Raw genomic sequence first — 15,879 nt, forward strand, 5'->3', positions numbered from 1 at the left:
CAGTGGCCAATCCAGGCCATAAGAACCTGGCAAGTACCCAAAAACTAAGTCTATTCCATGTTACCATTGCTAATGGCAGTGGCTATTCTCTAAGTGAACTTAATAGCAAGTAATGGATTTCTCCTCCAAGAACTTATCCAATCCTTTTTTAAACACAGCTATACTAACTGCACTAACCACATCCTCTGGCAACAAATTCCAGAGTTTAATTGAGCTTTGAGTAAAAAAGAACTTTCTCCGATTAGTTTTAAATGTGCCCCATGCTAACTTCATGGAGTGCCCCCTAGTCTTTCTACTATCCAAAAGAGTAAATAACCAATTCACATCTACCCGTTCTAGACCTCTCATGATTTTAAACATCTCTATCATATCCCCCCTCAGCCGTCTCTTCTCCAAGCTGAAAAGTCCTAACCTCTTTAGTCTTTCTCATAGGGGAGCTGTTCCATCGCCCTTATCATTTTGGTAGCCCTTCTCTGTACCTTCTCCATCACAATTATATCTTTTTTGAGATGCGGCGACCAGAATTGTACACAGTATTCAAGGTGCGGTCTCACCATGGAGCGATACAGAGGCATTATGACATTTTCCGTTTTATTCACCATTCCCTTTCTAATAATTCCCAACATTCTGTTTGCTTTTTTGACTGCCGCAGCACACTGAACCGACGATTTCAATATGTTATCCACTATGACACCTAGATCTCTTTCTTGGGTTGTAGCACCTAATATGGAACCCAGCATTGTGTAATTACAGCATGGGTTATTTTTCCCTATATTCATCACCTTGCATTTATCCACATTAAATTTCATCTGCCATTTGGATGCCCAATTTTCCAGTCTCACAAGGTCTTCCTGCAATTTATCACAATCTGCTTGTGATTTAACTACTCTGAACAATTTTGTGTCATCTGCAAATTTGATTATCTCACTCGTCGTATTTCTTTCCAGATCATTTATAAATATATTGAAAAGTAAGGGTCCCAATACAGATCCCTGAGGCACTCCACTGTCCACTCCCTTCCACTGAGAAAATTGTCCATTTAATCCTACTCTCTGTTTCCTGTCTTTTAGCCAGTTTGCAATCCACGAAAGGACATTGCCACCTATCCCATGACTTTTTACTTTTCCTAGAAGCCTCTCATGAGGAACTTTGTCAAATGCCTTCTGAAAATCCAAGTATACTACATCTACCGGTTCACCTTTATCCACATGTTTATTAACTCCTTAAAAAACGTGAAGCAGATTTGTGAGGCAAGACTTGCCCTGGGTAAAGCCATGCTGACTTTGTTCCATTAAACCATGTCTTTCTATATGTTCTGTGATTTTGATGTTTAGAACACTTTCCACTATTTTTCCTGGCACTGAAGTCAGGCTAACCGGTCTATAGTTTCCCGGATCGCCCCTGGAGCCCTTTTTAAATATTGGGGTTACATTTGCTATCCTCAAGTCTTCAGGTACAATGGATACCTGATCCATACCACTAATTCTGTATACAATCCCATGTATATAATACCACTAATACTGTAAACTGTTGTAATTTCTTGTTTAATGCCCCTGCAGCTTGTTCTCTATCCTTCTATGCTTCTCTCTCGTTCTCCCCTCCCAAGTTCCTTTGCCCTGTTATAATGTAATTTTCTGCTCTGCTGTTGATATGTGAACCGGTGTGATGTCCCCACTAACGCCGATATATAAAAGTTTTAAATAAATAAATAAATAAATAAATTTAAAAAATGGATGATTTTAATGGTAGGTTACAAATTTTTACTAATAGGTCTGAAATTTCATTTTTTAGTTCCTTCAGAACTCTGGGGTGTATACCATCCGGTCCAGGTGATTTACTACTCTTCAGTTTGTCAATCAGGCCTACCACATCTTCTAGGTTCACCGTGAATTGATTCAGTCCATCTGAATCATTACCCATGAAAACCTTCTCCAATATGGGTACCTCCCCAACATCCTCTTCAGTAAACACCGAAGCAAAGAAATCATTTAATCTTTCCGCGATGGCCTTATCTTCTCTAAGTGCCCCTTTAATCCCTCGATCATCTAACGGTCCAACTGACTCCCTCACAGGCTTTCTGCTTCAGATATATTTTAAAAAGTTTTTACTGTGAGTTTTTGCCTCTTCGGCAAACTTCTTTTCAAATTCTCTCTTAGCCTGTCTTATCAGTGTCTTACATTAAACTTGCCAACGTTTATGCTTTATCCTATTTTGTTCTGTTGGATCCTTCTTCCAATTTTTGAATGAAGATCTTTTGGCTAAAATAGCTTTTTTCTCCTCCCCTTTTAACCATGCCGGTAATTGTTTTGCCTTCTTTCTACCTTTCTTAATGTGTGGAATACATCTGGACTGTGCTTCTAGAATGGTATTTTTTAACAATGACCACGCCTCTTGGACATTTTTTTACTTTTGTAGCTGCTCTTTTCAGTTTTTTTCTAACAATTTTTCTCATTTTATCAAAGTTTCCCTTTTGAAAGTTTAGCATGAGAGCCTTGGATTTGCACACTGTTCCTCTTCCAGTCATTAAATCAAATTTGATCATATTATGATCACTATTGCCAAACGGCCCACCACCGTTACCACTCTCACCAAGTCCTGTGCTCCACTGAGAATTAGATCTAAAATTGCTCCCTCTCTCGTTGGTTCCTGAACCAATTGCTCCATAAAGCTATCATTTATTCCATCCAGGAACGTTATCTCTCTAGCGTGTCCCGATGATACATTTACCCAGTCAATATTGGGATAATTGAAGTCTCCCATTATTACTGCACTACCAATTTGGTTAGCTTCCCTAATTTCTCTTAGCATTTCACTGTCCGTCTCACCATCTTGACCAGGTGGACGGTAGTATACCCCTATCACTATAGTCTTCCCCGACACACAAGGGATTTCTACCCATAAAGATTCAATTTTTTATTTAGTCTCATGCAGGATGTTTATCCTGTTGGACTCTATGCCATCCTGGACATAAATTGCCACACCTCCTCTTGGGTGCTCCTCTCTATCATTGCGATATAATTTGTACCCGGGTATAGCACTGACCCATTGGTTATCCTCTTTCCACCATGTCTCTGAGATGCCAATTAAGTCTATGTCATCATTCACTGCTATACATTCTAATTCTCCCATCTTACTTCTTAGACTTCTGGCATTAACATACAAACATTTAAAAGTTTAGTTTTTGTTTGTATTTTCATTCTGCTTTTTAATTGATAGGGATAAGTTAGAATTTTTTAGCTCAGGTTAGTTTTTAGTTACAGGCACTTGGACTATTTTTCTAATTATTGGAACCTCACTGTCGGGATGCCCTAATTCTAATGCATCATTAGTATCCTTTGAAGATACCTCTCTCCGAACCATGTGCTGCTGAGCAACTGTCAGCTTTCCCCTTTATTCTAGTTTAAAAGCTGCTCTATCTCCTTTTTAAAGGTTAGCGCCAGCAGTCTGGTTCCACCCTGGTTAAGGTGGAGCCCATCCCTTCGGAAGAGACTCCCCCTTCCCCAAAAGGTTCCCTAGTTCCTAACAAAACTGAATCCCTCTTCCTTGCACCATCGTCTCATCCACGCATTGAGACTCCGGAGCTCTGCCTGCCTCTGGTGACCTGCGCGTGGAACAGAGAGCATTTCAGAGAATGCTACCCTGGATCTTCTGGATTTAAGCTTTCTACCTAAGAGCCTAAATCCGGCTTCCAGAACCTCCCTCCCACATTTTCCTATGTTGTTGGTGCCCACATGTACCACGACAGCTGGCTCCTCCCCAGCACTGTCTAAAATCCTATCTAGGTGACGCGTGAGGTCCGCCACCTTCGCACCAGGTAGGCATGTTACCAGGTGATCCTCACACCCACCAGCCACCCAGCTATCTACATTCCTAATAATCGAATCACCAACTATGACGGCCGACCTAACCCTTCCCTTCTGGGCAGTAGGCCTTGGGCAGATATCCTCAGTGCGAAAGGACAATGCATCACCTGAAGAGCAGGTCCTTGCTACAGGATCCTTTCCTGCTGCACCTGGTTGGTGCTCTCCCTTCATGAGACCTTCTTCCTCCAAGGCAGCACCAGGGCTGCCAGTCTGAAGTTGGGACTTGACTACTATGTCCCTGAAGGTCTCATCTATATACCTCTCTGTCTGCCTCAGCTCCTCCAGATCTGCCACTCTAGCCTCCAGAGATCGGACTTGTTCTCTGAGAGCCAGGAGCTCTTTGCATCACATGCACATGTACAACTTCTCACTAGTGGGTAAAAAACCATACATATGACACTCGATGCAAAAGACTGGGAAGACCCCTCTTGCTACTGGACTGCTGCCTTCATCTCAATTTTGATCAGTTCCTAGTTAAGTTTTAGGTTGCTATGGGAGTAGGAATGTGTCTAACGTCCTTTAAATGTATTAGTGAATTCACTATGTGTCTGGTAGTGGCCTACCGGGGGTCTGATCAAATTCTCAATAAAGTTTTTGTTGATGTTTTTTTTTTTTTTGTGAAAGTGGCACCTGCCTATAAATTAAGGGATAAGCTAGGGTGGGTGCTTTGGGAAATACAAACAGTCTAACTTCAGTTAGTCAGCCAGAGTGACTCACTGCTGTCTTGATTAAAAAATGTTGGTCCCTATTCAAACCCAATCACACTACCTCAATACTCAGTTTGTATTAAATACACTCAGTTCTTTAAAAGTCTGCAGAACACTCAGTTCTGCAGACTTTTAAAAATAAACACACTACCTACTGCTTACTAGCTACCTTATTGACTGACTATTTAAAAATACAGTCTAACTTGTTTATTCACTGCCTTTCTGACTGTTAAAGGCACAAACACACAAACACACAAAATAATATTCCCAAATAGTTAACTTTGCCCCAATACTTTAAAAAAAGACAGTGTCCCAAGCAAAAACTTACTGATTCCTTTCAGCCACCAGCAAGGTGATCCTCTCCTCTCAGTGTTATTATTTGTATATGTTTGCAACCAGTGTACAACAACACAGAAGTCTTCAAGTGAGTCAAAATAACTAAAAATATATATTTTTTTAAACTAACTGGTTACTTTATTGTTGGAGCGACCAGCAACTGATTTTTGGGAAAGTAAGTAATAGCTGCAACTACATGCAGTCCATTTCACGACTGAACTTTGTCAATGCATGCTTTATGTTCCTTTTAATGCCTATTTCTGGTTCTTGATGCTTTCCCTGCCAGGAGAAAGGAACAGAATGCACATGTTCAGAAGCTGAGTTTCATAACTGACCAAAATTGTACTTGTCGGCCTTTTAAATTGGAAGGTGGAAGAGAAGGAATTCTGCCTGGTCTTAATTTCATTCCTTCTCTCAGCGATTCACAAAAGAGGGCTGTAACAATCGTTTCTCTTACAGTATTTCACAAGCGCAAGTGACAAGTAATAACAGTTGCTCTTTAGAAAATGAAAACGGGAAATTACTGCTAAGTAGTTACTGTAATTGAAATGCCTCCAGCCTTCTGCCTGCAGTTTTCTTTGGACACCTGGGTGCCTTTTTTTTTTTTTTTGCAGGAGTCATGGGTGACCTCACACTTGCTGGAAAAGAGGTGTTCCATGGTGACTATGGTAGCACTTCTGGCAAGGCACTGACATTCCGGCCAACGCACAGCATTGCCTGCAATTCAACACTCATTTTGTGAGCGTAAACTTTACTGCCGATACAGCAAGAAGTTTTACACTTGCAAAATGAGCATTCTAAGGGGCTGATGCAATAAAGTGCTTCTATTTTTATTTATTTAAAAATTCTTCTATTCCACTACCTCCAACTAATGTTCGGCATAGCATAGCGCACGAGTTTACGTGCGGTTGGGCGTGTGTTTTGGACGTGCTAGACTAGTGCCCGATGCAATAAGGAGATTAGTGCATCCAAAACACGCGCCCTAACAAATGCGTACCTGATAGCGCCCATCAGATGTGAATTCCCTGTAGATGAGGGCATTAGCTATTGACCCCCTATGCAGGAAAGTGCTGGCCGCCCAGCACACACTTTTTAACACAGTAAATTTAACTCCAGCCTCCAAGGTGGAGGAAAGTCAACTTACAGGCAAGGGCTCATGAAAAAAATTAAAAAAAATAGGGTTCTCTGTGTTGCGATAAATGTGTCTTCCTCTTTAGTGTTGTGACACTTTAGTGCCTGCAATGGAGAAAAATAAATGTATATTTTGACTTGATTAAAAGAAACCCACTTTTCTTATGGCCACATAATTTAGACAGCCATAGCAAGGAGCACCTAATATTTTGCTGAGGTAGCGGGAATGAATTATAACAACAACAAAAAAAAAAAAAGAAGGATAAAAACAGATGCTCATTTTGAGAGCCCATTGCAATAAACTGTTGAGCGCTACATAAGAAGCTAAGACTTGCCATACTGGGTCAGGCCAAAGGTCCATCAAGCCCAGTATCCTGTTTCCAACAGTGGCCAATCCAAGTCATAAATACCTGGCAGGATCCCAAGGTATAAGGGAACCTGCCAGGTGAACCGCTGCCAAATAGATTGGTACTTATCTGGGCAAGTGGCAGTGGCTGCCACTGTTTACCCAGATAAAGCCCTAAAGATCAGAAGATTAAGGAGCAGCGCAGGACAGTAAGAGCCACAGGCTCATGAAAGGTCAGACAGTGGGAGAAGGGAAAGTATCAGGAATACTGGGATGACTCCCCCACTTTCCTGAATTAAAATGTGCATTCAGCCAATGCCAAATGCACATTTTACAGTTTATGCTTGTTTTTTAGTTTACTGTATCGGAGTTAAAAAAATTTAATCTGAGCGATACAAATTTGCACTGAAAACTAGTGCACAGTTTTTTAATGCTTACAGATGAATTTTCAAAGGAGTTACGTGTGTGAATGCAATGTACTTTCGTAGCAATTTTCAAAAGCCATTTAGGTGTGTAAAGTGCACTTATGTAAGTAAATCCTATGGACAATGCAATGGCATATATTGAGGCAATTTTCAAAAGCCCACTTACATGGGCAAAGTGAATTTACATCTTTAAAATCAATTTTTAAGTGCCTAAATGCTTTCGAAAATCAGGCTCTTAGATTACTGCATTGGCCTGTTACTGCATGAGCCAATCAGAGCCAGCGCACTGTATGCTAACTCATTCAGTTATTCCCAAAGATTCTGGGGACTTGCACCTGAACAATGTAAACATTTTCAGCAAAATGACTTCAATTCCTCTCCCTCTCCTCCTCTAGCTCCTTGGGCTTCCAGCCCAATCAAAACCTGCTTTAACTGGCAACATATCCTTTATTCATGGCTACCTGTTCCTGTCTAGCTCTGTCAGTGGTAGCCCTGTGGCTGAGAGCCACTAATCACAGCTTTCTTGCGATCCTGAATCAACCAGTAGGTGACGCTCTTGCTCGATGGCTAAGAATTTGAGTCTTGACGGGGCGACTGGGCAGCGGAGCAGGAACCAGGTCCAGGAATCAAACCTTGGGCCGCCATACATGCTGATGCCGACAGATTGGACCAACAATAAGATCTTTCGTTGCTGGAGAGTATCACTGTTTGATGTGTGCACTTTTTCAATACTTCACAGTACACAGAGCATTTTTTAAACCATACAGTGGAATATGACCCATTGCTTACAAAAGATCGGGGAGGAGACCACCACAAGAAATGAACCTCCAGCAGAAAAAAACAAAGTAGGGAGTGAAAAGCGGAAAACTGGATATTTTAAAAATGTGATCATAAGTAAGACAAATTGCTAACTTATTAGTCAGTACCGGATGAAAATCGGAGCATTAGTTTAAAGAAAGAATCCAAAGCTTGAGCGCTGCGGTAGGTTCTGTAATTTTCCCATGTCTCTTGGTTGAATCCCTAATACAAGAAGTCAGACAGAGCTAATAGCCACAGCCTGACATTAGTCATCGAGCCGTATTTGCAATAATCAATAAAGCTTTTTTTTTCCCCAACGAGAGAAGACTTAAAACTGACCTCGAGGATCGAGGGCACACAGTGTCTGCGCTATTTTTGGCATTCCTCCTTAATACCTGGAGGAGGCCCCTGCAGTGCCGCAGCGCGTCCAGCAGGGCCCCCCCCCCCCCTTCCCCTGCGGCTCCTCCCCCGCCGCTCGCAGATTGGCAGCGGGCCTGCGCGCGCCCGCCCCCGGGCGGTGGGTGCATGTGGCTGGGGGAGGCTCCGGGTTCTCGGCTGGCTCGGGAGCTGCTCCCGGCGCCGGGGTGTTGGAGAGGAGCTGACAGCGGCCGGGCAAGGAGGCCGGTGCACCGTCTCAGCCTCAAGACCAGACTTTCATCCCTCACCCCCCCCCCCCCCCGCATCTGGGGCAGCAGACGGAGCAGGGAACGCGGAGCAGGAGGAGCCCGGAGCAAGAAGAGGAGAGGATTTTTGCAATTGCTCTTTTTTTCTGCACTCGAGGGAGATCCAGTGGAGCAGGGTGAGTGCATGCGGCGGCGGCGGCGATGGCCGTGGGCTTTTTTCTGTGATCGGGGGGAGGGGGAGATGCCGTGTGCACTGTCGGTGGAGCGCACTGGTGCAGATGTGCAGCGACAATGTGAGAACACGAGCCAGCCTGTCACTTTCTTGCCATCGCTACGGAGGAGCCCTGATGGACTCGGAGGGCACTGACTGGGTGTCGTGTTTTTGTAGGGGAGGGGGGTGGGGGGGATGGTGTTGTTTGTGGTCTTAAGAAATTGCCATACTGGGTCGGACCGATGGTCCATCAAGCCCAGTATCCTGTTTCCAACAGTGGCCAGTCCAGGGGTCTTGAACTTCTGCGGGGGGGGGGGGGGGAGGGGATGATGGTTGGGCTCGCTCTGCGGGGCTAGCGGCTCTGTGTGCCTGGGGCTGTCTGTGCCCGTGAACTTTAGGAGCTTTGCCTTCCCTGCATAATTCCTTGCGGCTGCTTTCCAGCCCCGGCAGACAGCCATCTGTGAAAACATAACACGCACAGCGCTGGGGAAAAGAGCCACGAGGAAACGTGTGCGCCAGGGCTTATTGATCGCCAGGGCTCGTCCTCTGCTCGGAGCCGTACATGACAGATGGGTTCCCGGGCTACAAGTAGCTGGGGACGATTTGGGGGGAAGCAAGATAGCAAGAGTAGGAAACGATAGCCCTAATCCCTATAAAAAATCTCTTAGCAGACGTCTACATCAACATTCAGTCTAGTGCTGCACGCGGTATGGTTTTCATTACTGTAACAGGCTCGATCTCTCTCCAGTACCTCCCCATACTTGTCTGTTTCTAGATTGTCTTCAGTACAGCTGCTGATTTTTTTTTTTTTTTTTAAGCAAGAGAAACCCTTGACAGAATAAACACTTTAAGTCTTAGATGTCAGCCCGTTTGCCTGTCATGGAGCCAGCTGTACAATTTATTATCTTTCACGTGTTCCGTTTATACTTTTTAAACTTGGAATTCCCTGACAAGACCTCCCTGAAGAGAGAGAAATATCAAAAGTGGGGGATGTATTAGCCTAAAACGGTCTGATGACTCACTCTTCCCACCCCAGCCCTTTTTAAAATTTTTTTATTTGTTTTCAGAGCCTTTGCCTCTAAAAAGTTCAGATTCACTTGCTTTCTTTCCATTTTATGTGTTTGGCATAAGTAACTAGTGTGGGACCCCATAGCCATGAAGTTGTCCAGCCAGTGGGTTCCTTACACAGACAGCATAAGAGTTTCATCCTAAGCATGTGTGTGATAATGCTCTGACGAGTTTCTTGCTGCTAACGTGATAAATAATGTGCGCCCATGAGTTGTCCTCTGGAGAACATCCCTTTCCCAGTAACATGCATACTGCTGGGTCTAGGGCACGTATGTGACACTTATTCCCGTGTGCCATGTTTCAGAGGATGGGGGGGAGAGAGAGATGGAGCAATGTTGTTATTACCTAGTTACCGTCTGGTAAACTTGAGCCACAGTGAGCTAAATCTGTTTGGCAAGGTCACACCCAGAGCGCGTCGGGGGGGATCTGCGTTTGCATCCCGAGAGTTTTCCTGCCTTTGTAGTTCAACTCGCCCAGGAGCAGGCGCCTCCTTCCTGGTTCTGGGCGCATCCCTGTAAGTCGGGGTCTGCTGTGGTTGATTAAGGCTGGAAGGACAAACAGAAGCACGTCTTTTGAATGGAACAAAAGCACCCCCATGTCTTTTGTGTGCTCTTTAGTTCGTTTTATTTTATTTTATTTTATTTTTTTCTGGCCAGCAAAGTTTTCTGTTTCCAGTATCATACAACGGTAAAGTGAGCAAAAAAAAAAATCTGATTTAAATACTTCTGTTTTGGGTGTCCCCTATTTAGCATAAGGAACTAGATCAATTGATTCCTTTTACTTCTCCTAGGTTATTTATTTACCTTGGCAGTTGAACTGTGGAGGGTCATAGGGAAAGCACTGCTGGACAAAGCATTAAAAAACCTGATTATACAGAATTCTGAGGTGAGAAGTAATTACTGTGGAAATTCAACAGCTAGTTCAAGAAACCCCCTCTTTTTGGCTGTCGTATGCGGTGTGCGTAGATGTGGCACCTAAGTGTGCTGTCTCTTACCATATACTTGGCGCATGCTGTTCTGCCCCTTCCCATGTAAAGTTGGCCCTGTATTCTGAGTGCTGACAGAATCATCCTCAGGAATGCCTTTGTCTGTCTGCTCAGTTAGGGTACAAAATCTTTCTGCTGCTCCAAGCTTATATTCTTTTTTTTTTTTTTTTTTTTTAATTAGTTTTTGTTTGCTCTGAACAAAAGTTAATCGTTTTACACAAACCTTAAAGTTACTGAACAAGTGTAAAGAGAAAAAAAGGTATATTTTGTTTCAGTGTTTTGCAGGGGAAAAGCCAGATTTTGCTCCCTGTACATAAGGGGCCGGTGGAACCTGTGCTTCTCGTCCTATCCAACTACTTGAAAGTATTTAAAAGCCACCAGAAAGGGATTTGGGGACCAAAAAAAAAAAGGCCTATGCAGGGACAGTATTACCCAGGCTCCCAGCTTTCTGCAGCGCTTCCGCAGCCAGGACCATCAAATTCTAGAAGATAACCTCCTAGATTAGGATTCATATTTGCATATCATTTATATTGCTTTATCTGCACTCAAAAATTATTTCCTTTAAAAACAAAAAATGTTCCAAACTTGTGTATCTAGATAAAGGCTTGTCTGCTTATGCACATGTACTCCATTTCAATTCTTTCTCTTCTTCTTTTTTGCTTACTTCTTTTTTACATACTTTTTTCTCTATCTCTCGTTTCTTACCGCACCCTTTCTTCCTATAGCCTGTCTCTCCTCTTCTCACCTATCTCTCCTCTTTTCATCTATCTCTCCAGCCTCTCTTCCTATAGCCTGTCTCTCTCCTCTTCTCACCTATCTCTCCAGCCTCTCTTCCTATAGCCTGTCTCTCCTCTTTTCATCTATCTCTCCAGCCTCTTCCTATAGCCTGTCTCTCCTCTTCTCATCTTTCTCCAGCCTCTCTTCCTACAGCCTGTCTCTCCTCTTTTCATCTATCTCTCCAGCTTTTCTTCCTATAGCCTGTCTTCTCACCTATCTCTCCAGCCTCTCTTCCTATAGCCTGTCTCTCTCCTCTTCTCACCTCTCTCTTCAGCCTCTCTTCCTATAGCCTGTCTCTCTCTTCTTCTCACCTATCTCTCCAGCCTCTCTTCCTATAGCCTGTCTCTCCCCTCTTCTCACCTATCTCTCCAGCCTCTCTTCCTATAGCCTGTCTCTCCTCTTCTCACCTATCTCTCCAGCCTCTCTTCCTATAGCCTGTCTCTCCTCTTCTCACCTTTCTCTCCAGCCTCTCTTCCTATAGCCTGTCTCTCCTCTTCTCACCTATCTCTCCAGCCTCTCTTCCTATAGCCTGTCTCTCTCCTCTTCTCACCTATCTCTCCAGCCTCTCTTCCTATAGCCTGTCTCTCTCCTCTTCTCACCTATCTCTCCAGCCTCTCTTCCTATAGCCTGTCTCTCCTCTTTTCATCTCTCTCCAGCCTCTCTTCCTATAGCCTGTCTCTCTCCTCTTCTCACCTATCTCTCCAGCCTCTCTTCCTATAGCCTGTCTCTCCTCTTTTCATCTATCTCTCCAGCCTCTCTTCCTATAGCCTGTCTCTCTCCTCTTCTCACCTATCTCTCCAGCTTCTCTTTGGTTCCTCTCAAAGCTTCTCATTCTTTCTCCTCTTCCTTTCCATGTCCTGCTTTCCTTCCCTCCAGTCTATCTTCTTCCTCCTTTGACCAGTTTTCTCTACACCTGTCCACCTCCTTGATAGCATGGATGTGCATTCATTTGAAAGGACATGACAATATCTACAACATTGCATATGTTGTTCCATTTTGTTTTTGAAATTTTGTGGATTTTTTCCTGTCATTGTTTTTGTGTCCAGTACTTCCAAATAGTACGCACAGGTACCCAAAATAAACAGTGCAATCCGGGGGTCTCCGAAGAGACCCTGTCTCCCCCAATTCCCACCACTCTGGAGGCGGTCGTTTCCCAAAAAAAGTAATATTTTATAAACTTTGCCCCGGAACACAGGCCCTGCCTCCACCCCACAGCCCTTCCCCTTTGTTAAAAAAATCCACCTTCTTGAGCTGGACCCCCATGACCCACACTAGCCCCCCTCTCACCTCCCTTCCCTCTCGGACTCACCAAATTCTCCTTGGTGATCTAGTGTGGGGTACTGTTTGCCCTTTCCTTCTGTCATGTGACAGGGGCTATTGATGCCATTGGGTAGTGCCTGTCACATGATGGGGCAAAGGGCGGGCAGCACCATTTTTTAAAATGGAGGCTGCCGGGTCCATGAGTGGAGGGGTGGCCTTATCCGTCTAAGTAACGGCGGCTGAATATCCAGCCCTGCTGAACATCCGCCACTTAGCCAGCTAAATGGTGGGCGGGGAAAGGGCGTTCTGGGGCAGAGCCAACTTAGCTGGATAAGTTATTTGGCTAACTCAGATATTCAGAATTAGCTGGATAACTTATCCGACTGAGTCTGGTTGACCCATACGGTTGACTTAAAGTTAGTCAGGTAAACTTATCCAGTTAACTTTAAGATAGCTGGATATATTCAGCTGTGTGGCCCCGCTGTTGAATATATGGGCTAAGTTAGCTGGATTAGTTTATCTGGCAAACTAGCCGAGCCACAGAGTGGCTCAATAATCTACATTTTTTCGGAAAACGGCAGCTTTTGGGGCGATGGGGGTGGGGGACTTCGGACAGGGGGGTCTCCGGAGCCCTCTGGGTTTTTTTTTTGTTTCAGAAAATAGTGCGTGCTATTTGCAAGATGAAAAAAAAAATCTGAAACTTAAAAAAAAGAACTGAAAAACACCAAAAACAAAATGACCTAAAAAAAAACTAACTGGAATTTGTTGCTGTGCACACCTCTATTTATTATTTATTTTATTTATTTGTTGGTTTTTATATACCGACATTCGTCGGAACATCATGCCGGTTTACATTGTAACAAATTAACAAGAGAGTGAAATACAATAAACAGGGATGGGGAAGGGGGAGCAGCAATGAAAGGAGGAGAGAGAACAGCAGTAGGAAGGATAGAGAAGGAGAGATTTTATAGGAACATTCGAAATATAAATTAACAATAAACAATATATGTACAGGTGGGCTGGAAGGTACCAGACCATTGATGTCAGTGAAAGGGATAGAGGGGGGGGGGGGGGTGAAGGGAGGGACAGGGAAGGATAAGCTGAGGGTGGAGGAGGGGAACTAATAACACAGTATTTAGTAGTCTTTGCTAGGGGGAAGAAACATAGCAGCTCCCGCAGGGGTCATCTTGTATTAATGTTTACTTTGAGCCCCATGGTGGGAGGGAGGAGCGTGATACTAGTAATTTAAAATTTTATGCTGATGATATTCATTTATTTTTTTTTGTTTCTAAACTTTCTTCATGGTCAGCAATCAGCAAGTACTTGAACGTATGTTTATCCACTATTCAGGCTTTGCTAACCCACAATCACCTGGCACTGAACACTGACAAAATGGACATTCTCATTGTGAGCAGGCCTCCTGTAGATGCTGCATGCCCCTGTTAGTTTTTAATCTTGTAGGTGTTGATGTCAGAGTGTCCCCTTATGAACAGAACTTGGGGATTTCATTGTCTATGAAACACCAGATAAATTCCGTTGTAAAATCCTCCTTTGCGAAATTAAGGATGTTGCCTACCCTCGATTTCCAAACTGTTGCTAGGGCTTTGGTAAGACAGGGGTTAGGCTCCTGCAAGTCACGATTTGTTGGTCTTCCGGCCAGACAACTGTGCACCCTGCAGATAGTGCAGAAATCAGTGGCTGGAATTATAGGGAGGTCTTAGTTGGCGGGATCACATTACCCCAGTTTTACAGTGCCTTTATCGACTGCCTGTAAGTTGGCATTTTAAATTTAAGGTGATAATGCTGGTTCATAAATTACTGAAGAACTCCAATCTACCTTGGATATATTCAGCACTAAAGATTCACAGGCCCTCCCGTCCGCTCTGTTCAGCTAATAAATTGCTGCTTAAGGTTCCCTCCTTTTGACTGATCCATCTAGGCAAGGCTCGTGAAGGTGTCTTTTTTGGTAGCTGGACCATCATTGTGGATTACCCTTCCAGAAGAGTTCAGAGGCCTTATCTGTATTTCTACCTTTAAGAAGGCAGTGAAAACTCTTTTTTTTTTTCAAGATGCTTATGGCTAGGTTAGCGCTCCTTAACCTTCTTAATAGGTTTTTAGGGTGGAAGGATTTAAGGATTTCTCTTACTGACACCTTTTAGAGCAGAGTTTCTACCTTTTCAGTCTCTGGCTGTCTCTAGTTTTACTGCTGGTCATCTTGTATTAATGTTTTATTGCTTATGCTTGTATTTATTATTTTACTGTTTAGTGTTTGTTTAATTGATTCATTGCCATGATTTTGTCGTACTTGCTTTATGTTTTTATGTATTATTATGAATGCAGTTGTGTTATCCACCATGAAGGTAGGATATGAGTGGAATACAAATTGTCGAAAAAAAGAAATAATAGTAGGAGAGAGGGTGAGAACGCAGCAGGCCTGAAGCCCTTTAGCGGGAGGGAGAAGAAGCCAGCACTGAAGGAGGCCAGTACGAAGGGAGAATGAGGCAGCAGCAGTCTTGTACCCAACAGCGGAGGGAGGGAATCTCGGATTCAGCGGTTTTGTGTCATCCTGCGGCCAGGCCTGATTCCATGTCAGGATGTAAATTGTGCAGCATTTGCCACAGCCGCATAAGTGCAGGAAATGGGGGTGAGGGGGAGGCAGAAATATGGGGAAGGTGGGTCACTGAATATTACCCTCCATTGCAAGCATGTCCCAATTTGATTTTTAGAAAGGGAAAGGCCTGAGGCAAATTGAGCCCTTATGCGAGCACTACCTGTTGAGTTTGTGGTTGTTGCTTAGAAACGTTCACTGCAGAGGGCAGGTTGGGGGTTGCTGAGACCATTGAGGGAGTTTGTATTGACCATTATTGGTTGGAAATACTTGGAATTGCAGTCTTCGTTGCGGCCTGCTCTGCTGAAGCCTTCACAGTGCTGAAACACACCCTTCCTTCCCTCTGTACCTACAGCATCTTACAACAGAGAGAATCTGGGGGAGAGGGGGCCGGCATTTTCAGAACTGTATTGCCCCAGTGAATTAACAGGTCAGATGAACTGGCAGGAAACAGCTAACTGGGCCTTATTTCCAAACTGTATGCCCCTTGCCAGTAAGAAAGAGAAAATAATCTCTTTTTTTTTTTGCCTAGTTTTCTGAAAAAGGCTTATGAGATTGCTGTGTCTGTGTGTGCCCCTAGTACCCGTTGTGCTCGGTGTCCTAGCCACATCAAATTTTCAGGAAATGTTAGGGAGGCACATGAAAACTGACAGGGTTGATGTGTTTGGGTTTTTTTATTATTATTATTCTTGCAAGTGCACGCCCCGGAAAGTAGGCTCCTTTAGTTCTGGGTGGAACGTC

General features: G+C 43.9%; 1 protein-coding gene across 1 annotated transcript in view; it reads left to right on the plus strand.

Annotated features, from left to right (window-relative positions):
- Positions 1-8,108: 8,108 nt before the first annotated feature.
- Positions 8,109-15,879, plus strand: part of MARCH3 (membrane associated ring-CH-type finger 3) — a 178,334-nt gene continuing 170,563 nt past the window's right edge. Inside the window, exon 1 of the mRNA XM_029619362.1 lies at positions 8,109-8,405. Coding sequence (XP_029475222.1) covers positions 8,132-8,405 — 274 coding nt within the window. The 5' untranslated portion in view covers positions 8,109-8,131. The remainder of the gene's footprint in view (positions 8,406-15,879) is intronic.

The sequence above is a fragment of the Rhinatrema bivittatum genome, chromosome 1 (genome assembly GCF_901001135.1).
Source record: "Rhinatrema bivittatum chromosome 1, aRhiBiv1.1, whole genome shotgun sequence".
NCBI lineage: Eukaryota > Metazoa > Chordata > Amphibia > Gymnophiona > Rhinatrematidae > Rhinatrema > Rhinatrema bivittatum.